The sequence below is a fragment of the Trachurus japonicus genome, chromosome 11 (assembly GCF_045865225.1).
Source record: "Trachurus japonicus isolate A0001 chromosome 11, Traja_1.0".
Classification (NCBI taxonomy): Eukaryota; Metazoa; Chordata; class Actinopteri; order Carangiformes; family Carangidae; genus Trachurus; species Trachurus japonicus.
Window position 1 is genome coordinate 21,740,640 of NC_140917.1, and position 27,222 is coordinate 21,767,861.

A 27,222-nucleotide genomic window follows, 5' to 3' on the forward strand; every position below is an offset into this window, starting at 1 on the left:
ATGTCCTGTAATCAAAACATACAACACATCCTGTGACAGCCTTCTACCTGCGCAGTATTGCAAAAAAAAAAGAAAGAAAAAAAAAGGTCTCAGAAGGATGCTGAAAAACTGATCAGTCCTCTAGATTGGACTACAATCATTCTTTATTGTCAAGGATACCCCAGTAAGTGTGTGAAAAGCCTCTAGTTTATTCAAAATGCTGCAGTGTTAACTACTAAGCACTGGAGTCCTGAAACATCCCTTAGTTAGGCTACAGTCTTAGACAGGTGTGGCTTCTCCCATGATGAACTGAGCACTTATTTTCTCTATCCCTCTTCCCATCCATTTATAGCCATAATACATGTCACAAATGTCCTTCTCCTTATCTCTTCTTTGTTTTTATTTTGTGGGTATCCCTCCCTGGCTGTAGTATCAAGATCTGCTACTACGACACTTATTCATTATCACTGTCAATAATAATTGCTGCTGCTACTATGGTTGCTGCTGTAAATATTGATAACAGCAATACACTCTTGGGTAGCCTATCTTCACTATATGACTATTAATTTGCCTTGTGCAACAGTATATTCTGTTGCTGTCAGGCTCCAAATTTAAAAAAAAGAGAGATAGATGATACAGAAAAACACCCCTATTTATCAACTTGAATGTAAATATATTAGATTATAATCTTTTATGCTTGTTTTACACTTCAGTCTGTTTAATACATCATGACTGAACCATACAGGGCTGTGTTTAGGATACATATCTTATACATTTCCATATCATTACCATAGATGTTATTTAAAGGGCAGCCTATTCTACTGTATCCACATTACGTCATCCACGCGCCGGTTCAGGACCTCTCACCGGGCTGCAGCCGGAGCTCGCGGGGTCACCGCTGGCACGTTTCCCAACCGCCACTGGGGTATTTTTGTTATCTGGGCCACACGCTGCCCCTTTTCACACTGTCCACTTACATTCCCGAGGTGTAACGGAGCGACCAGCAGACACACACACACACACACACACACACACACACACACACACACACACACACACACACACTGGCTGACCGTGTGGCGCAGGACGTTGCCATGGCTGCCAAGCAGCAGCACCCCGTTACCGTAGAGACCCCGGTACATTGTGTACAGTCCACTCCCAACAAAAAACAAAACACTAAATATCCCCGTATTAAAAAAAGACACTGTTTACACTGTTTTGTTTTAACTGCCACTGATGCAATGTGCTCAAATGTATTTATTTTATGTTGTGATGTTTCTGCTGCAGTTTATTTCATTTATTGCTTTCAGTGGCCGCCGTTCTTGTCAGTAATAAACGTGTTTTTTCTTTTTTTCCTCCATTGACAAATATGTGAATGAGGTCAAAGCAAAGCAACAAAATCCGTTATAAATTCACCCCACAATACAAACAGACTACACACACATAACAAAGGGACCGGTCCGGTATGACCCTCCCTCCCCTCCCTCTCGGTTGGCGCAATGAACCGCACGCTCTCTCTCATCCCTTCCCATCATGCAGCGCTCTCGCCTGCTCGTCCGTCGAGCCGCCATGTTGTCGGAGTGAAAGCCTGGGGTGTCAGAGAGAAACTGGGGCCGAAATCCGCGACCATCCACCCTCTCCGCCGGTGAGTATCACGTATTTCGCGGTCGCGGTATCACGGGGCGTTGTTTACCCCTCCATCGGTGCCGGTATTGTCGCTACGGATGCTCCGAGAGGGTTTAAACGGGAATATTTGGCGAGGCAGAAAGCGACTTGCCTCCCTTTCTGCTGCCTGCCTCCTTCCTCCCGTTGTGTCGGTCTTCCGCTCCAGACAGCTCTCGGGCCTTTGTTAGCATCCGCGTCACGGGGAGCTGTGGGGCTGCAGGCTCGGCAGACAGATAGGGGACCCCCCGGTGCGTGTATTAATAACAAGACTATGATATTATGGGGTCGCCATCGCCGGTTTAAAAACATTGTCCGCAGCCCCGTGTTTGGCCACCGGTTCTCCCGGGCTGAGCTTGTGTCGGGAGGCCGTGTTATTGTTGGTAGACATGGGCAGTGAACCCTCCATAACAGATCCAAGACTTGGCGTGAGTGGACGCAGATGCATGAAAATGAAACCCCCCGGTAATTGTCGCCGGCCCCCCTCTTAACGAAGCATCAACATATTCCCTTTCATGTTGATGTGTCATGTCTGCTTGCGGGGAGAAATATGTGGTGTGTATGTTGAGACACCTAACGTTATCTTCTTGCTAGCTGCAGGTTGCCTTGCTCGTATTGTCACACCCCTGTCTGTGCACTGCCCGGTATGCGGTGGATTGATCCCCGGTATTGAATAATGATTAACCCAGTTAGGTTATGGAACAGAGAGCCTGTTTCCGGGTGTTGAGTTAAACTTGTAGCATAACAAGCCGTGTGCGCCTCGCTTTAGGGAATGGCCACACGGTTGTGGATTTCCGGGTGTTTCTCTACCTGATTTCGAGCAGCAGCAGCAAAGGAATAAAGAAGAGCCAGCAGCCCCGTGTTGCTGTGAATGGAGAGTGGGAGAGGAAAACAAACACAGGGCTATGTATGTGAATGATCAATTGGCAAGCTGGTTTTGTTTTTATCTTATGGGACTGGTCAGCTCCTGTTTTTTTTTTGTTTTGTTTTTTTCCTTGTCTGCATGGAGGGGGTGTGTTGCACAGTGGTTTCAACAGACTGGAGAAAAAGCTGCATGTGTTTGAAGATTCACAGTGTCACAGTCTTTTGCAAAGGTAATTACTGTATATCGCTCAGTGTAAAAAGACCCGTTTGTAATTTTCTCATGGCCTGAAGGGACACTAATGTGAAACTGGTAATTTTAACACAGATTAGAGATTGTTGGAGAAGGAGAGGCTGTAAAATACAAATTATACCCCCTCCACTGCTGAAAACCATAGAGGTCGTTGTGCCCACTCGTGGCCTGCGACCACCACCACACAGATTTGGCTTTACATATGACATATTTTGTGGGCTTATCACTGCACAGATAATGGCAGCAGCTGGTGGTCACATACCCTGGTTATATGACGGAGCCTCTGTGACCTTTTCAAAGTAAGGACCACCAGCCCCTCACCATTTCTTTGCAAATAAAAGTCAGCAACCCCCCCCTCTGTGCAAACTTAGTAGGATAATGTTACTCTTTTAAATTGTTCCATTTACGCAACACACTCGGTTGTCAGTTTACAAGGCACCCACAACATAAAGTAATTCTGCTTAATGCAATTAATAACAGTTGATTGTGTTTTATAGATGTACATTAAACTTTATATAAACTTTATTGGGCTGTTGTGTTACAGTGAGGTGCGTTTAACATTAGAAACACCTCTGTACAGTACAGTACATCCCAATAGCACCCCCTCCAGCGACTATTAAATCTAATGAACAACTCTCTATAACAATTTAACACAAAGGAGGTAATAGGTATTACAGTAGTAGTGTTGTATTATACTTCATTAATTTTAGCTAGATGTGCATAATAAATGGTAAATGAGAGCTAACTGTTTGAGCTGTAAGGTTGTGAGCTTGTATCTGCAGCCATGTACCAAGCCATGTCTGTACAGGGTTTCATAACAACCAAATTCCTGTGGGCAGAACACCTCCAACCAGACAAGGAGAAGTGCTTGGTGACCTACACCATATGCAGATCACTAGGGAAGCATCGTACGGAGATGCTGCATATGATTCCTGTGAAGTCGATCTTTATCTGTGGTCCATTTTTTTAAAGTTTGGCTGCACAGTCTGACACTTTGTCTCCAAGATGGTTTGACCTACAATGTGATTAATACGAGTGCTGTCCCTCATGTGGCTGCAACCTACGAACTTTATCATGTGCTTCGGGTTTTTAGAGTAATTAATCTAATTAGGTTAGTTTGTTATTTGCATTAAATTCTATTTACTATAGTGCTATATGCAGATCTACAGTCAAAGTAGACCAACACACACCGGTTAATCTAACAAATTCGATTTTTTTTTTTCAAAAAAAGTACAGTGATCAACTGTGGAGATAAGATGGGATGAATGCATCTGCACTCTGCTATGACAGTCTTGGACACTGCTCACTCGGAGGCAACTGTTCACTGTGCAGTCTGCGCTCAGTTGTAAATTCAGTTCACCCATCTAAAATGAATACACCAGCCTTGTATAACTGTTAAACTTGTGTTTTTGTTGAGGCACCTTTAGAGAAGGTTTTCATCTATGTAGTCGTTTTTTTTAAGCCTGTAGATTTGTGGTGTAGTGGAAATATATTCTGCTCTACTCCCACTGATATTTAAATTAGGTGGACAAAGTTTTAACCTCTATGAAGTGTGGATTTATTTCAGAGCAGTTATATTAGATTACATTTTTTGCTAGGTGTATCAAATAAACTGGCAGCTCAGTGTATTTTTACATGAAAAGTCGAGCAACAGTCTTTGGTGAGATATTTTAGCATCACTGGTTTGGCCTGTCCTTTACTTACAGTAAGGGACTAAGATATGAGCCAAGATATGAGCTCAATTTGCATTAGTTTGCATGTGCTTACATCTCTCATTCATGTTGGATGGATATATGTGATGGCTTATAGAAGAGTGACACTGACCTTTGGCCGAGGATTAGATGAGCAACTTGTTTTAACTCCATATTTTGTCTGTCAGTAGTTTTTATTAATGAAGTAAGATAGGGCATGGATCATAGTTTGTGTAAATTTATTTGGTGGAGACATTGGCTTAAACACAGTGAACTGGTACAAAGAGTTTTAAGAAGTTCTCTGTGCGTGTGTCATTGAGGGATATAGTTATAAAAGCTCTCTGAATCTGACTTGCTGCGCTGCTCTGACTGGATTATGTTCTTAGAGCATTAGTTTTAGGTAGGTGCACCTAACAAAAGTGGGGACTGGTCATGAGGTCTCCATTCAGATTGAGTGAATTCTGCTCAGTGCTTATCAAACTTTTTGTTTGTTCAACATATTGATCCAGTACGCTGTTGTTTGTGTGTGTGTGTGTGTGTAACCGATGTATTTCTCTCCGTTACACAGGCTGTGGTGGAATGAGCAGTGTGTGTGTGTTGAAGAGGAAAGCAGTGCTCTGGCAGGATTCATTCAGCCCCCACCATAGAACTACATCTCCCAGCATGCCCGTGGTGCTGAGCAGCGGAGGACATGCCCCACCAACCGGGCAGACCCCTCAGGCCACACCTCCCAGCCAGCAGGTAATACCCACCACATTTACACCTTTTACATGCTCCATTCACCGGTGGACAGCTGTGTCCGTCTTCAGCTCTACGGCCCCCCACCCAGCCGGCGTTATCGGGCCTCCAGCCTTATGGCTATTAATATGCTGTTCACACTGAAACAGAAGTTGGTATTCTGCCAGAGTAGTAGTGGGGTAGATGGGATCTGTGTTGACATTGTGTAACAAAGCTGTTTTTAAATTTGTTTTGGGAAATATAATCAACAAACTATGACATTTGCCGTGGGAAGCGACTGAGAGTGGTTTTTAGTCAAAGTGATAAAAACAGACCAGAAGACCATTTCCCCGCTGTAACCGCTGATTCAGGTTGAAACAAGGCGGTGGGGACTAGACCCTGCTTGGTCAAAGTGTGAATCTTGACTGGTTAAAACTTATGACTGCTGGCTCCAGTTGTCCTTCATAAATGTGCTACATAGGTCTGACATTTATAAGGATCATTGTTAGTTAAATTTGACAAATGTAGATTTAATTTTTTAGGGTGTGATTATGATGGAGTAAAATCTGAATACACAATGAGGTCTAGTCAAATGAGTAGTTTATTAATGGATTGGAGTCAGTTCACTGACAAAAATGGATGGCCACTTTTAAATTTTGAATCCCTAGTCGTCATTAATTCGGTGAAAATACAAATCATTTTGGTGGTTCAGCTTCACAGCTGTTTCTTTCTCTGTTTCATATAGTTGTAAGTTTACATTTATTTTTTCTAAATTGTCAAATGAAGAATTTGAACAGAGGGGCTGGTTACTCAATAACTGTATTATCTTCTGTGCTAAATTAGTTGGTTGACAAATAACTGATTTGTATGGAAACTGTTTATTGCAGCTGCAGGGAGGTCACGTGAATAATAACTTAATAATCAGCATCAAATCTCCACCTTTAATCTCATCTTGGCTTGTAGAGCTGCTGATGTTAAGTAGAGTGGCTGTTGGCCTGTTCAGAGCTGCTGTTAGCCAGACAATATAGCCATGCTGTTTAGTGTAATACATGCTATTACACTAAAATGTGCAATAAAACCAAATGTAGTTGTTTGGCATTCTCAAATGTGATTGTGCTTTAATAGGCCCGAACACTGAAATGTCTGAACAGCACAGCAGTGTGTGTGTGTGTGCAGTTGTGTGTTGTGTGTGTAAGATCCAACAATAGGCTCATCAGCCAAGTGTTGCTGCTTGATAACAAGGTTAGTATTTTTCATGACTGATCCTGGGATTACAAAAAGAAGCTGGCAATCTGATAAGTAACAATTTAGGCTGATTGAAACGGCGTCTTGGTAACTTGTTCTACGCTTTGCGTGTACAGCGAATGACCCAGCCCAGTTGTTTCCAGTACATGTTGACTGGGTCTTTGATGACAGCATCTTGTGGGGAATTTTGTTTTTACCCTCAAAAAAGAGTAAGAGAGGAAGTCAGCACAAGCTTTGCCAACGAAAAGAAACAGTGCCTCCTATTTAGACGTAGGATGTGGTTCTAAATACCTCAACCTACGGCGGGGCTGTTTTGATGACAATGATGAATTTAGATTTTTTTTAATGCATGGTCATAATGTTGAAAAGGTGTTTGGATGAATTGTTTACAGTGACCTGGCAGAAAACTTCGGACTGTTTCCACCTGGACTTCAGTGTTTTTTCTTCTGTTGCTCAGCAGATGAATTTACTACACTATTAATGGATAGTTGTAGAAGAAGTTGTAGATATCCGCTCTTGTTTTCTAACAGGCATATAGAGTTACTGTAAACAACATGCTGTAAACACTTTTTTTGTATTTTGATCATCTTTTTTCATCTGAACTTTCTGCTTTTCCTTCAGTTACACTATCAGTACACTGTATCTGACACATGTTCAGCTATACGCATGCTCGAGGCTATACTATATGCATGTTCTCTTCCTGCACTTTTGTTTGGTTAGTTTTATACCTGCGTGTCTCCAGTCGTTGCTCAGATACTCTCTGCTTGTTACTGTTGCCAGTAATTTTAGGATAATGTGTATGTGTGTGTCTCCAAGGGTGTGGCGGGTGCTGGACGTTCCCAGGACGATGCCATGGTAGACTATTTCTTCCAGCGGCAGCACGGTGAACAGCCTGGCAAACATCGCTGGCCCACTGGAGACAACATCCATGACAGCCAGGTGTGTGTTTGTGTGTTTTCAAAAGATCAGCACTGTTGCAACACTAGTTGTGTTATTGTATCATATCACATCTTCTATTGTATACGTAAATTCTTATGTAAACATGAAGTCGTGCCGTAGACAATGTAATAATGATATTCTGTATTTGCTAAATACACAAGGAAATGTGGGGGATAAGGGAAACAAATATTTTGGATAGTTTCAGCTCAACATTTAAATTTAATGTTAAAAAATAACGTGCATGTTTTACAATCTGCACTTTGTGAACAACCTGGAGAGTAAAAAAAAAACCATTTACCTCTGATTTCAGCTGCTTCAGTGTTTAGAGAAATGCAAATAACAAGCTCATGCTAATTATAGTATACACATTGACACCTATACTGATTACGACCAATTAACACAGGTTATTAAACGTTAGCTTATGTTTGCACAGCGGTTTAGGTATTAGACACAGTGTCGTGCCTCTTATGTCTCACTGGGTTTTCTGTCTGCAGGTGCGATCCATGGACGAGCTGAACCATGACTTCCAGGCTCTGGCTCTGGAGGGACGCGCCATGGGAGAGGTGAGACATCAGAGCTGATGTTTGTTTAGAAGAACACGACTGAAGCTTAGATAAGCCTGATTACGTTGCTGCTGGGCTGTGGTGACTCAGGACAAGTCAGTCCAGTTTGGATGTTTAAATTTGAATTTAATGATGCTGCACGTTAACACTTGACATAAAACTGGCTGGAGAGGAAAGCATAAATGTACCTGGGTGCATGATTGATTACCGAGTTAAACTTGAATAACAGGAAGTTTAAGGAAGAAGAGAGCCGTGTGGTGAAAGGTTGTTGAGCTTGAAGTTGTGTGTACCTATGTTTGCATTGTTTCTCCAGAGTGAAAACTGTGATAAATGAGAAGAGACTGAGCGGACGTGCTTTTTAATTTGAGCTGGTTGGACTGGCTGTTGGCATTTACAAAATGCAATCTACGCTCAGTAACTCTGTTAATGTTGGACCTGTGCCCGCTGTTAGTTTTAGCTTGTTGAAAGACAGACGATGATATGTCAGATTTAGTTTTCCAATTGTGTGGTTTCTAGTGTTGTTTCTCATAGTACAGCTCTGGACAGTAGTGTATTTGTAATGTACATACTGCTACATTGCAATAGTTTTGACCTAGAAATAGATATTTCTTAAAGCAGCAGATCAGTTTGAATTAATTAACATATCCTAAGCCTCTATACAACCAAGAGCTGTTTCCTGTCTCCAGAAGATACTGATCAGTGGCTGCAGAAGCAATGTGTTTTTATAGCGAGAAGGAGCTGACGTGAATACAAAATGAAAGGATATGTGGAGAAAAACCCAAAATGTAAGGTGCTAGAGTCTGTTTAGAGTAAGTCCAAAAGAAGTCAAAAGTTCAAGCACATTATGAAATTGAAATAATGAGCTCTAACTGTATGGTTGTTCTGAGACACTGGATTCAATTTATTTTGTTTTTTATTCACTCAGTTAGAATGATCTGTATTTGTTAGTATGGGGTTCAGTCAGGGGTCAAAGTACTCCAGCAGATGTGTGTATTATTTGGATAATGTAATACAGCAATCACTGTCTTTTCCTAAAAATGTTGCTGAATTAAACATTCTGATGGATATGTGGTCAGTAAGAGCTGAGGGCGATTTTGTTCAGATGACCAGGTGTGTGTGTGTGAGTTTGCAATATGATGCATCCATTTTTAAGGTACCTTTCTGGGGGTATATTTGCCTATTTTAGATTAGGCCTGCCAAAGTTAGTGAGATAATGACGAGTTATGCAAATGACTTCTAATGCCACTAATTAATGTGATTAACGCACGTAGTATAATGTATCCCTGGAGGCGATGCAGCAATAACACGTGGATGGGATGTAGACGGCAGGTTCAGCTTCAAAGCCCTGCAAGATGGTTCCCTAGACAAGACCAACGTTACTTACATTTACAGAGGATGTGTGTTTTCACACAGGCTGTGTTTAAGTTTAGGTGTTCAGGCCTGAGTGCAGTGTGTTTGGGTCCATGTGAACACAACAGTCACACTCAGGTGCACCAGAACAGCTACAGTCGATCTCTGGTGCAGTTTCGTTTGCAGTTTTGATTATGTGAATGCAGCTGGACCTTGATCCGCTCCAACTGCCTGGTGTTTGCCACAAGTTTGAGCTAAAAAGGCTCCCGTAGCCGCGCTTTATTTTCAGAATCTGTCATTTGCAGAGTGGTAATTCAAACAATATAAGATAAAATGACCAGTGCTACAAATAACCCACATACCTGTGTCCTGCGTACGTGTGTCTCCTAGCGTTACTTCCCAGAGTTTCATTTTTACAATCAGGACTCGTGTAAACGTACTACGCGTCTTCTTCCGGACAGTCGTCATGGAAACATGCCAGCTGTGCGGTGTTTGGAGCATAGTGAAAACAAACGTGTGTGTGAACGTGAACTGTACTCGCTGAAAAATGAAGCAATGTATCATTATTGCATCTGGTGTGCAGCCTGACAGATAGTTTGCAACCAATCCACCTCAGAGGTTTTTTCTGGAGAATTTTATGGACAGTATTTGTTTTGGATTGTTGCAATAATAATAAATATACATTTGCATAAAACAAACATATTGTTGGTAAGAATATTAAACACTTGAGAAATATTCCTCTTAATATTTATGAATATACATTATACATATATAAAGGGCTATGTCAATCGATTAAAATATTTAATTGCGATTAATTGCATGATGTCAATAGTTAACTCACAATCGCAAATTAAGCGCACATTTTTTATCAGTTCTAAATGTACCTTTATGAACTTGGTGTTTCATATTTGATGGATCGAACCCGTGTGTAAACATTTGTGTCCCTGTGTCTCTGCAGCAGCTGCTAACTGGTAAGAAGTTCTGGGAGACGGATGACTCTGGAAAGGATGGACCAAAAGGGATCTTCCTGGACCAGTGGAGGGACAGCGCATGGGGTGCCTCAGGTATACACTAGCTGCGTCTGTGTCTGTGAAACGGTGGCAGACAGCAGGGTGTCATGAATGCAGCAAGTCTGTGAAACATGGCAGTTTTTGTTTTTCACAAGCACATCAAGAAACCACCAGAACACTCGCTGTCTAGTGTTGAAACTCTATATTTAGGTTCCTGTCGGGCTCAAAAGCTGATGTCAAATTGAAATCACACTGACATTCTCTCTAATGAACGTGACGCGATCCGAGATTTCTGCTGTATCATGTCAGAACAATGCAGTTATTTCTGTCGGCATGATGACAAAAGAAATATCCCTTCGTGTCTGAAGACCTCCCACTTGTGGCTCACTTCGCTGAAATGAATAGAAACTGTCAGAGACGGGTGGTTAAGAGTTCATTTTGTAGATTAAAATCCTTGTGTTGGTTTAATTGTGCACAAGACAAACCGTCTCTTGGACTCTGCTTGCAGGACAGTACAAGACAACCATGTTTTTGTTAAACTGTGGACATGAGATCTGCATGTGGCCATATTGTTAATAATGTATAGTTTCATGTGTCAAGTAGCATCCCATGAAATAGCTCCAACCTAAACCAAACTCTCTAGAAATAACTCCAATACAACAGCACCACTATAAATTTCACCATCACAAAGTTAATATTTATTTTAATTTGTTGAAAGTGTGCCGATTCAGGTTCATACTTATTATTGAATGAGTCGTAGTTAAACACGGTGCCATATCAGACCACATTTTATTAAAAGGGGGGTTTTTATTTGTTCTTCCCTTTTACATCCATAACAATATTAGTAACACCTCCCAGTGTAATGCAGTCCAGTACAACACCATCAATATCTATGACCTCAAGCCTATAACATATAATTGAGTTAACAGCTTCCTGATAGTGTCAACAACAAACACTGACCATCGTAGGCACAATAAAAGTAACCTCTGGAAAAACATTTGCATGTGACACTTAATTAGAAGCAGGTGTATCATAGAAAGTGGATACTTAAGAGTGAGCTCACAGTGTTTATCGTGGCTCACAGGGGTAAACAACTTTCCAAGATTATACTATTATGCTGATTTTCTTTTTTTATGGGATGTTACTGTTTTGCATGATAAGTACTGAATTATGTTGTCCCTGAATGCTTTTTGTAGTATCTCATTCTGCCTCTTTAATAAACAATTTGTGGAGCAAATGTGTTTTTTCCTGTGTGTGTGTGTGTGTGAGAGTGTTATCTAACAGTCCCGTTCCATCCTTGTCGCAGATCACTCAGTGTCTCAGCCAATCATGGTGTCCCGTCGACCAGGGCAGGGTTTCCATGGCGGAGGTGAAGTCGGGGTGGGCTCGGTGATGTCACCACGGTCTGAGAGTGGAGGGTTGGGAGTGAGCATGGTGGAGTACGTCCTCTCCTCCTCACCAGCTGACAAACTGGATTCCTGCCTCCGGAAAGGACCCTACGTGAGTATTTTCTGTTTCCATCAGCCGGTCTTCACTCTTGTGTTGCACATTTCCTGCGATCAGTGTCATTATCCTCTGCTGGTGGTAGTTCTTATCATAACAAGCTTGACTCTTCATGTAACTACTTGTGGATCCATCAGACTATTGATAACCTTGACTTTACATCTCATCTTTCATTCCTCTGTCACGGTTTGTCCCTCGTCAGCCGGTCATTGTCAAATCGACACACGAGTTGTTTCCATATCCATCAGGCCTTCCTCTCTGTACCTTTTTTGCGTTCGCCATCCGTCACTGTCATGTTGTCAGCACCTCTCTATCTGTTTTCCACTGTAGCAGTTATATTTATCGTCTCCGTTTCCCTACACAGGGGCAGAGGGACGGAGAGGTGGAGGAGGAGAAGAGGGAGAAACCAAAGGCGACGTTTGAGGGAGAGAAACTGAAAGAGTTGACAGAAGGTGAAACTGATGTCATCAGCGACGTCATCAACCCCAACGGGCTGCCTGTGCAGAACGGCCTGGATGTGGATGTCAAAGAGTTTGGGTAGGACTGTTTTTTGTTTTCACCATGTACCTAGAATCTAAGACACATAAAAGACCATCCCAAATTAAAAGAGCCTTTTTTTATTATTATTATTTTTATTATAAGTTAAAATCCAAGTGGCCATAAAGATAAATAAAACACCAGGACACAAACACAAGCTTTGCTCAGGTAGTGAGATGGGGAATTTGTAATGCAAATCCAAAATGCAAAATTTTGTTACTAGAGTTCAGCATTGAGGTACAAGTCGATCCATTATGTTGCAAAGCAGACTGACTTCAAAAAAAAAAAAGAGCAGGGAACCATGAAGGTTTCAGAGCGACAGGTTTGTGAAAGTTGGCAGCGCTACTTCACTTTCTGTCACTGTTATAAACTCAGAGACACACTGTTGGCTTGCGTATGTTAATGCTCTACAACAGACGAACATTACTCATTACACTCAGTTGGTTCAAGTAGCATGTGTGTCTGAGTTGGAGCGAAGGGTCGGCTCACAGTAAACATTAGCTACTGACTCATTAGCTCGCAGTCCAGCAAAAATAATGTTAGCGTTTCCCCGGTTGCAGCTGTCATAAGGTCACAGGCTGGTGCTGCAGGGTCTGGCTCCGCTGTGGAGTGTTGTGATGTCAAAAATTGGAGTATCTCTGCACCTTGGGACATCATTATCAGTCTGACAGTGAATATCAGCAGTGTTGTGTGTGTCTGTGTGTGTGTTATCAGTGTGGGGTTAATGGGAACTGTGTGTCCTATACAAAATGTGCAGATTAATCAGTTTAATCTTCACTGTGGTGTTACCAGAGTTTTTTTTCCTGTTCCAAATTTATCACAAATTAGTTTGAAGTCTCCCAGGTCCTGTTGTCATTGGCCCCGGGACGATATGAGGTCCTTAAACTTAACGCCTGTTTTTGGTCTGACGCAGACGCACACCGATTTTGCCTTCATTTGTAAACTCAACAGCTTCCCTTTCTCTACCTTGCAGTCGTCCCCCAGGCAACATGCCGCCCCCTGGCCCCGAGGGTGACCTGCTGGGGGGTCCCGGGGGCGTGGGGGCCGAGGGCCTGACACCCCTGGGAGGCGGCGGCGGCCCCAAGCCCCCCGAAGACTTCTCCGGCGTAGAACAGGGCGGCGTGACCATGGACCAGATGGAGTCGGTGATGGAGCCGCTTCAGTTCGACTACAACTCCCAGATGCCCATGGACTCGCAGCCCACTGTTGGTCTGTTTGATTACACCAACCAGCAGCAGGTGAGATAGAGAGAGAGAGAGTCGTGTGGAAGCCTTTGATGAGCTCAGAGCCCCCGTTCAGATCTGGTATTAACATCTGTCTCAGGCGACGGCCCTCAGATCCATGTTAACAGCAGGTCTGAACCGGGTCAGTGAGACTCGGCTCTGCTCCAGTGGCGTTCAGATGTGATTGACCCGGTTGTTGTGGTGTGTGTGTGTGCAGCTCTTTCAGAGAAACAACGCCCTAGCAGTGCAGCAGTTAACAGCAGCCCAGCAGCAGCAGTACGCCTTGGCAGCAGCACAGCAGCCTCACATTGGTAAGAGCCAGTGTGTGGATTTATACATGCACAAGCATTTGAGCAAGATAACTCACTGTAAATATGACTTGGTATCTTGTTATTCGAGGTGTATGTTATGTTTCATTTGGCCCCTTCACTCGCTGTTCGTATGGTCTGATGCAAAGTAAAGGATAACATTAGTTTAATACAGATGGGAATGTGATGGGTCACTACAAACCACTATGCAGAAAGGAAAGAGCAACATGATTTTACACTGTACCTCATATACCCCCCTATATAACATTTATTAGAGGTTGAAACAAGTCAACTTCAGCTGAAATATCATATATTCCCTTCAGTAACAGGTCGGATTGCAGTATTTTTTAGGTATTAGTGATTCAGCAGCTGTGTTGCAGAGTCTGGTTTGTCATTCTGGAGCAGAAGACCACAGTCGTTGAAAAATACTCCATGTTGTTGCAGCCCCATGGTAACTAATTAATGTGGAGTTAAGATTTCTTGTCAGGGTTAAACTGAACAAGCCTAAGGAATCTACAAGAAAACTTTTGCGGGGGTTGACCGGGTATCGGAGTCCACTTGAAGCTTCACACCTCTTAACTCCATGTATTATGTAAAACCTTGTGGCCGTGGCTCACCTTCTCCCTCTGTGTGTTGTCAGGTTTGGCCCCAGCATTTGTGCCCAATCCTTACATCATCAGTGCTGCACCACCTGGGACAGACCCGTATGCTGCCGGTCTAGCAGCAGCAGCTACACTCGGTATGACGCTCTCATTTTGTGAAAAGACCCTGAGCTCTGTTTCCGTGCTGTTGTTGTTACCATTTAAAAATGTGCATAAACACAAACACTGTAGTCTTATCTCACCGGCATTTTTCATATTTGTTTGTGTCAAGGTCCGGCGGTGATGCCTCCCCAGTACTACGGTGTGACCCCCTGGGGGGTCTACCCTGCCAACCTTTTTCAGCAGCAAGCTGCTGCAGCCAACAACTCGGCCAATCAGCAGGCAGCAGGCCAGGGCCAGCAGAACCAACAGCAGGTCAGTCGAGTGCTGGCCAATAAACTGGCATGCTGATTTCCACTGGCTCAAGATGTTTCTGTCAGAGCGCTCCTTATGTGCCAGTTGAAATGTGCATCCAGCCTTACTGCTGCTCCACTTGGATCTATCAACAGGAAAGTCTTTGTGGACTGTAGATAATGAGCCAGTCAGCAGGAGACTGCTGTTTGTTATTTACTTATGCTAATGTCAGGAGTCTCCTCTAGTCCTAACAATTTATGACATGCCACCCTGTATCTCTGTGTGTAGGCACATTCTTGTAAACGTCACTTACAAATATATATGCACTTAAAGAAAACTGAAGTGCAAGTGTAATATCTACAGTACACAACAAGCTCTCTGCTTTGGAACAGATTGAAAAAGATATCAGCACATCCTTTTTGTATTAGTTTACATATTTGTATTGTAAATTCTCAATACGTCTCTTCTTTCTGACTCTGTGAAGGTGATGCGTGCTGGAGGCAACCAGCGACCTCTGACCCCCAGCCAAGGTCAGCAGGGTCAGCAGAATGACCAGCTGGTTGCAGCGGCAGCAGTGAACTCAGCCCTGGCCTTTGGGCAGGGGTTAGCAGCGGGAGTCCCTGGTGAGTATGACACTCTGTAAACTGGTTTTATTACAGTGGCGAAACGCCCAACACACCCAATTACAGTTGCTGTTCCAACGCAAGTTTCCTATAAAAAATGATGCTGAAATTGAGCTTAAATAGCTCTCGACCCCCACGTGCACACAGTAGTTTAGAGGAAACCCTGCACACCAGAATCTGTTCACTCTCTGAATATCCTTTTTTCGTTGCCGTCTCTTTCCCAGGGTACCCAGTCTTGGCCCCTGCAGCCTACTACGACCAGACGGGCGCCCTCGTGGTCAACACTGGAGCTAGGAGTGGCCCTGTCCGCCTCATGGCCCCCGCCTCTGTCATCATATCTCCCTCTGCAGCACAAGCAGGTAACACAGCAATGCAGATGAAGCCAGTCTGGGTTAAGCCTGGGCGGTATGACCAAATTTTCATATTACGGCATTTTTCAAAATCATATTGGTTTCACGGTATTTTCTTTTTTCCATGCTTTTAATGAGAAAAGAATTTCTGCAGTAGATCGACTTTAAACTGCCCACTCTACTGTCGTAAGGACTGAATAGTGTTTTTTTATTTTTATGTCCACACAGGAAAATGCTGCACGACCCCACAGTGTTTCCCGTTGATTAACGAGATGACGCAACAGTATCTCACAGAAAAAATAAATATTATGTTTTTAACAGCATTTCACCAACTATAGGCTCCGTCAGTCAGTGCCTCCTGCTGCTGGACTTAGTCTCTCTCTCTCATACACACACACACACACGTACGCATACACAGGTCGTGCTAATAAATGCGCTAAGTCGCTAATTGTACAGTGTTCAAATTACCCCGTGATCGCAATCGTCTAGCACGCATGGATCTATTACACATCCATGCTTCTATTACACATCCATGCTTGCATACCTATTTGGTGAGCAGCGGGGAAATGGGTCCCCACTGAAACACACACGTTCCGGACGCTGTTAACAAAAAAAAAAGGACTGATATTCAGTATGAACCGGTTTACCGCCCAGCCCTAGTCTGGGCTGCCTGTGTTTCTCAATGTCGCAACGTCCACATGCACTTACAACAAGGATTACACATTGTGGGTAAAGAAACATGTTCTTAATGCTCCATCCAACCTAATGTGTAATTAAAAGATTATAAGACTGTACCTTAGCGTGTATTTTGTTGTTGTACAAGGGAGTTCCCACGAGTTGGTGTACTCAGTATCAAGGGAACCTCGGGGGTTTCCATCAATCCTGGTATTATAGTGAAGATTTGTAAGTGATATACAAATATTTGAATGATTGTTTGCTCAGCCTTAGGAAAAGGACACTGACCTGATCTGGAAAAGGAAACCCTCCTCTTCACTGTACACTTTCCTCTTCCAGTTGCAGCCGCAGCAGCGTCTGCAGGAGGTGCCAACGGCGGTCTTGGCGGCGGTGCCAACGGTCCGTTCCGTGCCATGCAGTCCCAGCAGCCTCAGCAGCAGGGCGGCCCCGGCGGCGCTCTAGGTGGGAGCTCCTTCTACGGGTCCTCCTCCCTCAGCTCCTCCTCCCAGAGCTCCTCTCTCTTCTCACAAGGCTCTGCCCAGCCCGGACCCGGCTCTGCCTCCTTGGGCTTCAGCCAGCCTGCCTCCTCCTCCCTCGGTGCCACTCTGGGGGCCACCCTGGGAGGTTTTGGCACAGCAGGTAGGAAAACACCTTTTCACATGTTCTGTTGCTCCAAATTATTTATAAGAAGCTTAGCTGTTTAACATTTAAACAGACAAATGAACAGTTCTTTCTCAATTCTTTCAGATTGGCTCGATAATCTAGTTTATGTCTCTGTCTCCCTCTAGTGGCCAACTCCAGCGGTGGCAGCGGGTCCAGACGGGACTCCCTGACAGGCAACAACGAGCTATACAAACGCACCCCCTCCAGCCTCACCCCGATCGGCCATGGAGGTTTCTACAACGGCACCTTGGGCTTCAGTCCTTCCCCTGGACCAGTGGGCATGCCCCTGCCCAACCAGGGCCCCTCCCACTCCCTCACACCCCCACCTTCCCTGTCCAATCACAGCTCCTCGTCCAACCTCAATCTCGGTAAGTGTTGTCTTTTGATTTTCAGTGATTGATCAGCTCATGAAGAAGCCTCTCTGATAGTCGGCTCTGTGGTAACGGTGCAGTTTAAGCAGACACAACAGTAAACAAGACTCTGTGTCAACGTGCCAGAATATATTAGTTAATTTAAAGTTAACATGATTAGGTTTTCAGCTGTGACTCGTTGTACACACCTGCAGTACACACACTCAAAGACACATATTGTGTGTTTGATCCTATTAAAGACAGTCACCTAAAAAAGATCACATATATTATATTAGGGCAGTAGTTTACATGTAAATGTAATTTTTCAGTGCCAGGTTGAACAGAAAATGTTTGTACCAAAACCATAATGTTCACATTAACATTTGCACACTGAATGTTTCCAGTCCAGCTGTTGGGAATTCCCTAACTGAATGCACGTGGATATGAAATGCTGTACTTTTTTTTTAAAGGATCAATTACCTGTAGGAGCTTTTGTTTTGTTTTGTTTTGTTTTGTTGTTGTTGTTGGTGTGTTCTCCATGATTATCAGTTGGCAGACTTAAGTGTAATGCAATTCAAACTCCAGGATGAGGAAGAAGTAGGAATAACAATCAGACAGACAGACAACCAAGCATAGGTGTCATAGCAAGTGTAAGAGATGGTTTAGGCAGTTTTTGGTGGCAGTTTGGGGGTGTCGTCTAAACATAAGATAGAATAGCTGCAGTGAATAGCACCTTTTCTTTTTTGAAATTTCACTGTGACACTAGCTACAACATCAATATATTCTGTCTAGTTTGAATCAGGCTCTGGTAATAATACTCTTTCAATTTAATGCATACGTGTCAAGAATTTAATTTATTTCAATGTCATTAACTTTTGTTGATGACACAGAATTAATCAACGTGCTACTGAGAATCTCATCAGTTTTTGTTGAGGTTGTGTCGGAGGTGTAAATTCTGTCTTGTTTGTGGTGTCTCCTAATTTATTTGAATACTTGACTTATATGGTGTCGGAAAACTATTTTTCTAGGCAGTGCTGCCATCCAGTGCTGTGGTTCTGTGCTGCACAGACGAAATGTATTCTTTATGATACTCTTTGAAAAGTTTAGTACTGCAGTGTCATCAGTTAAAAAAAACTTGACATGTTAACTCATCCAAGCAATCATTACACCAGTATTTCATTTTCAGTGCAGTGAGTCTGGGAGAACTTTAAGTTTTATAAATGGCCATGACCATCAAAAAGGCTTCTTTATAATGTCTACAAGTATAACCTTTCTTTTTACCTCTGTATCATTTTTATTATTATTTGTTGCCCTCCTCCACCACCGCCACCATCCTAGGTTTCCATTAACCGGTAATTACCGGACTTTGACCGGTAAAATCTGCCGAAGGTGTTTTTTTTTAACCCCTCCAGTTAAAATGTCCGGTGAAAATTTTCCCTCTAAGCACAACTTAAATGTAATTAAAATAGGCAATTTCCACATGTAATTTTATTTTAAAAGACTGAATCTTATTTTTATGAATGTGAAGGCCAGGCCTATGTGTAACGAAACTTTTTATTTTTTCACGCTGTACTACATTTGTCGCATTTGTTTAATTTACTCTGACAAAGCATGCACCGCGCAGTACAACTTAACAATAGTGGGAGAGGTCGGACATGTTGAAACAAGCAAATCTTAAAAACATTTTTTTTTTTTAAACCAAACAGGTCTAAGGAGAAGGATTATGATGAGTTTTTATTGCATCTATATGTTATATAGCGAAGGGACATAATTTGATTTAAAGTTGGCAGCACGTTGAGTTATTATAATGGTATGAGCCGGTCCAGATGTGTTTTTTGTTTTTATCTGAGAATAGGTAGACCTTCAGCTATATGTGCCAGTTACGCAAAGAGTTACGCACTCTTTAGCCTGGTGTTTGGCTGCACTTTGTATAAAGGGTTCAACATGTGAAGTTTCTATCTGAGCGCTGATCAGCTGAGCCAGAGCTCAGGGGATGTGGCTGCACAGCTGTAGCAGTCTGTGTGTGTTTTATAACATCGGCAAGAAAAAGGAAACAAATATTGTTGATCATGATCATCCTCTCAATTGCCAATAGAGGATCAGGTTGCCGATCAGCACAAGCCTATAGTAACAGACGCACATCAGTTACTGTTATTAATCTGTTAACGAGCGTCAGTTATCGGTTATAAAATATATTAAGATAATAAATTGACATGCCTTGATATCATCTTATATAGCCTGCATATCATTTATCATTTTCAACTCAATAAATTCAGACTTGTACTTGACCGGAATTTCAAACATTTGTCCGGTAAATTGAAAACCTGCTGGTCACGTTGTCCGGTGCCATCACACTAGAAACACACAAGTATGTGAGGGAGGAAAATTCACTCCATTTTGTTCCTTTAATGGAAGTGGTTTCATGGTCATAACTGTTGAGTCTGTTAGTTGTTTGACTTTGTAAGAATCGTCTCCCTGTTCTCTCCGACCCATCAGGAGGCCTGACCAACGGCAGTGGGCGTTTCATCTCTGCTGCCCCAGGAGCGGAAGCCAAGTACCGCAGCGCTGCCAGCTCAGGCTCCTCGCTCTTTTCACCCAGCAGCCAGCTGTTCCCGTCGTCACGGCTACGCTACGGCATGTCGGATGTGATGCCGTCGGGTCGGAGCCGCCTGCTGGAGGACTTCAGGAACAACCGCTACCCCAACCTGCAGCTCCGAGATATCGCCGGTCACATCATGGAGTTCAGCCAGGACCAACACGGCAGCAGGTAAAACACAACACACACGTCACTCCGGCTTGAGATGCACAAGGCAAAAAGGGCAGATCAAAACGCAGTGGTTAAACATCACCAAGTCACTCGTATGTGCAGGAATTTCTTCATGTACGCAGGTTTACAGCACACATGGCGTCATGAGCAACTGTGCGAAGTATATGGTGTCAGACTCAATGACAGTGTCCGACCTCTGAGGCAGTGCAGGATTACTGAGCGCCAGATCAAAGAGCTTCCTTTATGTTCAGTGCACAATGTGAACAGGTGGCAGCCCTCAGGCCATTACTGAGTTTGTATCACTGCACTGTCACATTTCAGTTCATGCTCGGTTTATACTGGTATAGAGTGTGAATAGGCACGAGGGCGGAAACTCTGTGAATGAGCGATTAATCTTTCAGACACTGCTTCCTTTTACAAACAGTCTGGTTTGTGTTATCCTGTATATCCCCAAGTATTTTATTTATTTTTTTTATTAATAACAGAACAAACAGCGTCATTGATCTCTTACCAGATGGTAAAAGATTCGTTCTAATTTGGGGACAGGGGCCCTGGAGGCCGCTCTGGGGTCCTGGTTTCTGGGTCTAGCTGGGTTGAACCAGCAGAGCCTCAAATGCAGACTTTTCCACTGAAATGATCTATTAATACACCGTGACGTCCGGTCCGCACATTCCAGACATTTTCTTTCCACAGTCTCTGCAGCATCTCCGTGCTTTTTTATCTCTGCCTTTTACCTGGTATCCATCACTTCACCTCGCAGGCTGCCTGGACCCTTCGACTCTCTCTGTCTGTTTTCTCCACCCTGAGTTTTATCTCATTTTGTCTGACTGTTCCCTCAGGTTAAAGATATAGGAGCATCTCTCTCTCTCTCTGTCTGTGTACAGCCTTGACTTCATCCAAACTTTGTAAATCCCCTCTATATACTGTGGGGATTTAACACTCTACATTGTCTCCCCGAGGCTTGTATACACAGCAAAGGCTAATGAAAACGAAGAATAACAAAACAAGAGATTCTGTGGGACTTAAAATTGGAGATATATGTGGTTAATGCAATGCTCATCCTGTCTGTCTTTTAAAGGTTTATCCAGCTGAAACTGGAGCGAGCCAGTTCAGCAGAACGCCAGCTTGTCTTCAGTGAGATACTGCAGGCTGCCTACCAGCTCATGGTCGACGTCTTTGGAAATTACGTCATCCAGAAGTTCTTTGAGGTGTGTGTGAAGAGCTCGCCGTTTTCAAATGTTATTGCTGTGTGTGATTTTTGGTCGCCTAGATTTGAATATGGGGGGAAATGTAGATGTTCAGTCATCCTCCTGCACTACACTTGATTGTTATGTTCTCTCTGGCCTGTGTAAATGTGTTACGTACACGGTATTGTGTCATGTATTATCAAATGGATTAGAGGATTTACAGAATTATTTTGTGTTTTTAGTTCGGCAGCCTGGACCAGAAGCTGGCTCTGGCAGAGAGGATCCGAGGTCATGTGCTGTCTCTGGCCCTGCAGATGTACGGCTGCAGGGTCATTCAGAAAGCTCTGGAGTTCATCCCCTCGGATCAGCAGGTCATTGTAAGTACACTGGTTCTTGCTGGAATGTAAGCATGTGTAAACACGACAAACACACCGGACCTGTGCCCTAAAACGACCTTAATAAAAACACAATCTGTCATAATAACCCTGCTGTGATTTGGTCGTTCCGGTCAGAAATGAAGTTGCAAAGTATCCCAGCGTCCCACTTTCAAAGCTTAACCACTGTCGGTGTGCCCATAATTCTCTTGTGAACGAGAGTGCATTGCGTATTATATTTATGTAGCAGAATGCAGCGTTAATAAAGAGGTGTGCTTCACACACTGAAATGGCATTTTTCAACTACGTTATGGGTTTTATGTTGGAGCTGCTTTGTGAAGCAGCAGGTTCCTCGCAGGCGCTCCGTCATCAGCGATGAATGAGGCTAATGATACCACAGTTTATATGCATTTTGAACTGCAGGTGTTACGATAAATCCAACTCTATATCAACAGGAAAGGATTTTGCTTGAATTCAGTGGCTTTTGGGAAAAGGTGTGTGTCTGTGTGGCAGAGAGTAGGAAGATATCCATCTCTCCTTAATGGACCTCAATGGATTTCTTCAGGGCGACTGTTATAGTTGAGTGTTACTTGTTGGGCTGTGAGCTACTGTGAGAAATGAAGGAGAGTTTGGAAAATGCTCTCAGGCAATATTTGATTTCTTACAATTACATGTCCCTCCACATTCTTCATGATCTGTTCTCCCTCACCTCCTCTTCCCTCTCCTCCTCCTCCTCCTCCTCCCTCTTCCCTGCAGAGCGAGATGGTGCGGGAGCTGGACGGCCATGTGTTGAAGTGTGTGAAGGACCAGAATGGTAACCACGTGGTGCAGAAGTGTATCGAGTGCGTCCAGCCTCACGCACTGCACTTCATCATAGACGCCTTTAAGGGACAGGTGGGTCCCCTCTGTACACACACACACACACAAATTATTTCCACATTCAATCACTGAAGGCTGCCGGTGGCTGGCTGACATCCACATACACACATTCACTGGTGTGCACACGTACACTGTCACTGCCTTGAGGCGGCAAGCATATTGTCACTGCCAAAGCACATAGGCACACATACTCAGTCCTTTCCATGGATGGGTATGTTGCCGTGGCAACAGAAGCCCAGTGGCAACAGCCATCTCCTATCCACCAGTTAAATGTTACATTAGCATAAAGTGTTGAAAGACAGATTTTGTGCGTTGATGCACACGTCTTTTGTTAAACACAAATGAAATGTTTCACTTTTTGAAATTTCACTCTGGGTGTTAAATCTCACTGATGTGAATGATTTGCTTTTCAAGCATTTGCATATTGTGTAGCTGGCTGCATGTTTTTCCTCCTCCTGTGGCTCACATTTGTTTGTGTAGCTGTAAGCATGTCAGGAATTTGTTTTCACCTTTCCTGCAGGGTAGGGCAGGGTTTGTGAAAGTATGCCTATGATCATTTGCTGCTGTAATCCAGGGGACTTCTCCACCACAGGGGGGGAAAGTTTGAGCAAAGGCATATTAGTGTCGAGTTTAACCCCTTAAAACACAGCCACACGTTACGCACAAAACTAAAAATAAAGTTGGCAGAATAAAGAGGTTACTCTTCTTCAGTGTTTACAGTCCTAACCCCGGTCTCCTGTGAGAGGTAACTCTTAAAAGTTTACAACCAAAGTGTCACTGAGCCAAAGTTACAGAGGCACGAGCAAAATGTCAGGTTTGTCTTGCCATGCCTGTTTTTTTTTTCTTCTTTTTTATTTCTGTTATTTACCATGAAAAGGCCTAATAGTGGTAGAAGCTTTTTAGTGTGGTAAACACTTTGAGGTCTTGAACACAGATGGAATCAGGAGACTTGTAGCCTTCAAACAAGGTCATTAGTCAGGGTTGTATGAAGACTGAGTGCTGTATCTTAAGGGAACACATCAGGTCTTTCTACCGACTCTCCCCTGCGTGTTTTAAAAGGTTCAGTGACTGAGTTTCAGGATGAATTGGTGTGTGTGTGTTGTGACTAACAATGTATAATTACATATGTCTCTCAGGTTTTTGCCCTCTCCACTCATCCTTATGGCTGCCGAGTCATTCAGCGCATTCTCGAACACTGCCTTCCTGAACAGACGCTGCCTATACTGGAGGAGCTCCATCAACACACAGAGCAGCTAGTGCAGGTAACACACACAAACACACACAAACACAAACACACACTAGCGCTCACTGCTGTCTTTTCACTCCCACCAGTTATGTTTTTCAGAATAATTACACCTCAAGTTGGCTTATATAAAGCTCTTCTGAGAGCCTCCACAGATTTTTGAAGTTGGCTGTGTTTGATGTGACGTCAGAGGCACCAGCTGTCCTCATCACGTTTTGAGTTAATGTGTCTGTGCGGTTTGTTTTATTCAGGACCAGTATGGCAACTATGTGATCCAGCACGTTTTGGAGCACGGCCGAGCCGAGGATAAGAGCAAGATAGTGGCGGAGATCAGAGGCAACGTACTGGGGCTCAGCCAGCACAAGTTTGCCAGGTAAAACCTAATGCAAATGATCTGTTTGAGTTTACCTTCCCTCCTTCGAAAAATCGACTTTTCCATAGACTCCCCACATAAAGAGCCAGACCATAAACTGGGTTTTCATTTCTCCTTGTGTTTAAACTTGTGTAAAAACCGTCTTTCTTTGTCCAGTAATGTGGTGGAGAAGTGTGTGACCCACGCGTCGCGGGCAGAACGGGCGGTACTGATAGACGAAGTGTGCAGCCTGACTGAGGGCCCCCACAGTGCCTTATACACCATGATGAAGGACCAGTACGCCAACTATGTGGTGCAGAAGATGATCGATGTGGCTGAGCCCACCCAGCGCAAGATCGTAATGCACAAGGTAGGTAGAGAGGCGTCAATCTAGCTAATATTGAATTTTCCCTTCATATCAAACAAGACGGTAAATCGAGACAGGAGGGATTAGTACACAAAATGTCTTTTAGAGTTAAACAGAAAATTGATAAATTTAGTTTTAAATATCAGCGTTTTGTCTCAAAAACCTTCAAGTGGTACATGAAAGGGCAGGAAAAGCAGCGCGTGTCAATCAACCCAACCCCTCCGTTACCTCCACATCAATAGGCTCTTACTCGGGTCACTGGTGTCAATGGTTTCCAAGGCAACGACACAGAAACTGACTTGAGCTGATGTAATCATTGATTTTGGGTGTTGCTGTTTGATGTTGACAAAAAAATAAAACACACACCAGAAGAAGGTGTGTTTTTTTGAAAAGTCTACCGAGTGAGTCAAACGTCTGTGTTCCTGTGTCCGCTCAGATCCGGCCCCATATCTCCACCCTGAGGAAGTACACGTATGGAAAACACATCCTGGCCAAGCTGGAGAAGTACTATATGAAGAACGGTGTTGACCTGGGTCCACTCTGCGGCCCACCTAACGGCATCATGTAAACGGGTCCCCTCCCCCCTCCCCCTCCTCCACGTGATCATGTCTACCACCCGAACCCCCCACCCTCCTAATGGAGTCATGTCTGCCAGCCCCACCCTCCTGTCCTTGTCCTTCAAAAGGCATCACGCCCAATTTCCCCTCCACGTCCCACTCACCGAGGACATCGAGTACCCCTCGTACCCCTGTTTCCATGACAACCCTTCAGGAGGAGCCTGTTGCTACAGGCAGCCTTAGTTTTTTTTTTCTTCTTCTTTTTTTTTTGTCAGATTTTGTCGCTCCTCCCCCACCCGAGCCCAGGGAGGGAGGGTGGGAAGGAGGGCAGGGAGTGGAGAGAGAGGTGAGACCTGTCCTGTTCATCGCTCCACTCCCCTTCATTTGTTTTCTCTTTCATTTTCCTCTGTTCATCGTTTCTGATAAACTGAAAAATCATTTCACTTTTTGCTACTGCTGCATACACAATCCTAGTGTCCCCTCCTCCTCCCATCCTAGCTATTTACCACTATGAGATGGAACGAGTATTTAATTTTGTCTGAAGTCACAGAATCATAGACGAATACACACACATGCCATCAGCTAACCAGCAGACAGATCATTTAGCATGGGAGATTCGTTTTCTGGTCTTGCTTCTATAAATATAACGTGTATACTTGGTGTAGACCTTTGCATATATATATAAATATATATATAAAACTTTGTAGTTTTTCTGGTTTTTGATGTTGAATCTGTATCTATAATGTATCCTAGTAGTGACCACATACTTCTGACTGTATAATTGTACATTTGTAAACCCTTGTAATGTAAAAGTGCTTTACCACCCTTTTTGGTATGAGAAGAAAAAAAAAGCTCACTCTGGGAAAAAAAAAAAATCTTAGAAAAAAACCTGTGCATTTCAGTGTATATTCTCACCTCCTTGGTTGTGACATATGAGTTGTTGTATATTGTAAATTGTAATATCAAATTTTTGTTTTGAAAAGCCCTTTCTATACAGCGTAGTACTTGTACAAAGATTCGCCACGCTTGGTTTTATCTTTATCTTGTCACTGCTTAACTTAAGACGTTGATCTCCCACTGACTCCCAATTGGACACGTTCTGTTAGACTTAGTGGTGTCTTCTGGTTTATGTTGAAGGTTTTTTTTTTTCTTTTCTCTTTTTTTTGGACCTTTTTTTTTTTTAAGATCTTTTTATAAGAATGCATTACCCCATGAAATATGTCATGTGTATGGGTATGCTGGCTGGGTGGGAGAAGTAACTTTTACTCATTTAAACCCCCCCAAACCCCTTGATTATCCATGACTGTTTTCAGGGGTAAACCCATGGATTGTACAGAGGATATACTTGTGTTTTTTGGCATTTCTCTAGTGCTGTAAGTGCTGTATCATACTGTCCATGTCCTTTTGGGTGAGAGAGGCAGCCCGCCACAGTGCGGTGTACATTTGGAGCAGCCTTGTGTATATTTACTACGAGCACACCTGTAACCATATGTGTATAGTTAACAGAACCTGTGTATGCTTATTGCCTGGGCAACTATTTTTTGTAACTCCTGTTGTAGATTGTCTCTAAACAATTGTGTGATCTTTATTTTGAAACCAAACTGAACAAAAAAAACTTTGAAAATTTAACTGTCTCAAGTGTGCTTCATTGTATGTTTGATACACTCTTAGAGCAGACAGATGAAACGTCTTATGTCGTAATCCGGGCTGTAGTGTCTGTTTCAGCCAATATAAATGAACGTGCCTGCAGTGATATGACTGCAACTACACAAAGCATGAGTCAGAGAGGGGCAAGAGTGGGGAGCTCGCTCCTGGTGCTCTAGTTTCTCCATAAATATGACTGATTAATGAGACTGACTTCTTAACATGGCATGGCTCTGACTAATGATAGCCATCAATTTCGATCAGTTACAGTTAGGACTGCTCCCAGTAAGGAATAACTTAAGTTTCAGTAATGGATACCAATAGCAAAGGTGATTAGACTCTGAACCTATCCTGG

General features: G+C 43.4%; 1 protein-coding gene across 2 annotated transcripts; it reads left to right on the forward strand.

Moving 5' to 3' along the window:
* The first annotated feature begins 1,488 nt into the window (after positions 1-1,488).
* Positions 1,489-26,852, forward strand: pum1 (pumilio RNA-binding family member 1). Of its 2 annotated transcripts, none has more exons than XM_085791792.1 (23): positions 1,489-1,624; positions 5,015-5,187; positions 7,225-7,347; positions 7,842-7,910; positions 10,219-10,324; positions 11,577-11,770; positions 12,138-12,310; positions 13,284-13,548; positions 13,751-13,844; positions 14,482-14,580; positions 14,715-14,857; positions 15,321-15,459; positions 15,684-15,818; positions 16,824-17,123; positions 17,273-17,515; positions 19,994-20,264; positions 21,343-21,472; positions 21,694-21,828; positions 22,582-22,719; positions 23,841-23,966; positions 24,199-24,320; positions 24,477-24,669; positions 25,103-26,852. In XM_085791792.1, exons 2-23 carry the CDS (start codon positions 5,026-5,028, stop codon positions 25,232-25,234), a joined length of 3,492 nt encoding a protein of 1,163 aa, XP_085647918.1. In that variant the 5' UTR covers positions 1,489-1,624; positions 5,015-5,025; the 3' UTR covers positions 25,235-26,852. The 2 variants fall into 2 exon arrangements, with proteins under 2 accessions (XP_085647918.1, XP_085647919.1); XM_085791793.1 differs by having other exon boundaries at positions 10,222-10,324.
* The last annotated feature ends 370 nt before the right edge of the window (positions 26,853-27,222 follow it).

Excerpts from the sequence above, each read along its gene's own strand:
- pum1 (XM_085791792.1), top strand. The coding sequence starts at position 5,026 with ATGAGCAGTGTGTGTGTGTTGAAGAGGAAAGCAGTGCTCTGGCAGGAT. Across the intron at positions 24,321-24,476 it reads AGCCAGCACAAGTTTGCCAG|TAATGTGGTGGAGAAGTGTG; the intron begins GTAAAACCTAAT and ends TTCTTTGTCCAG. Across the intron at positions 24,670-25,102 it reads GCAAGATCGTAATGCACAAG|ATCCGGCCCCATATCTCCAC; the intron begins GTAGGTAGAGAG and ends GTGTCCGCTCAG.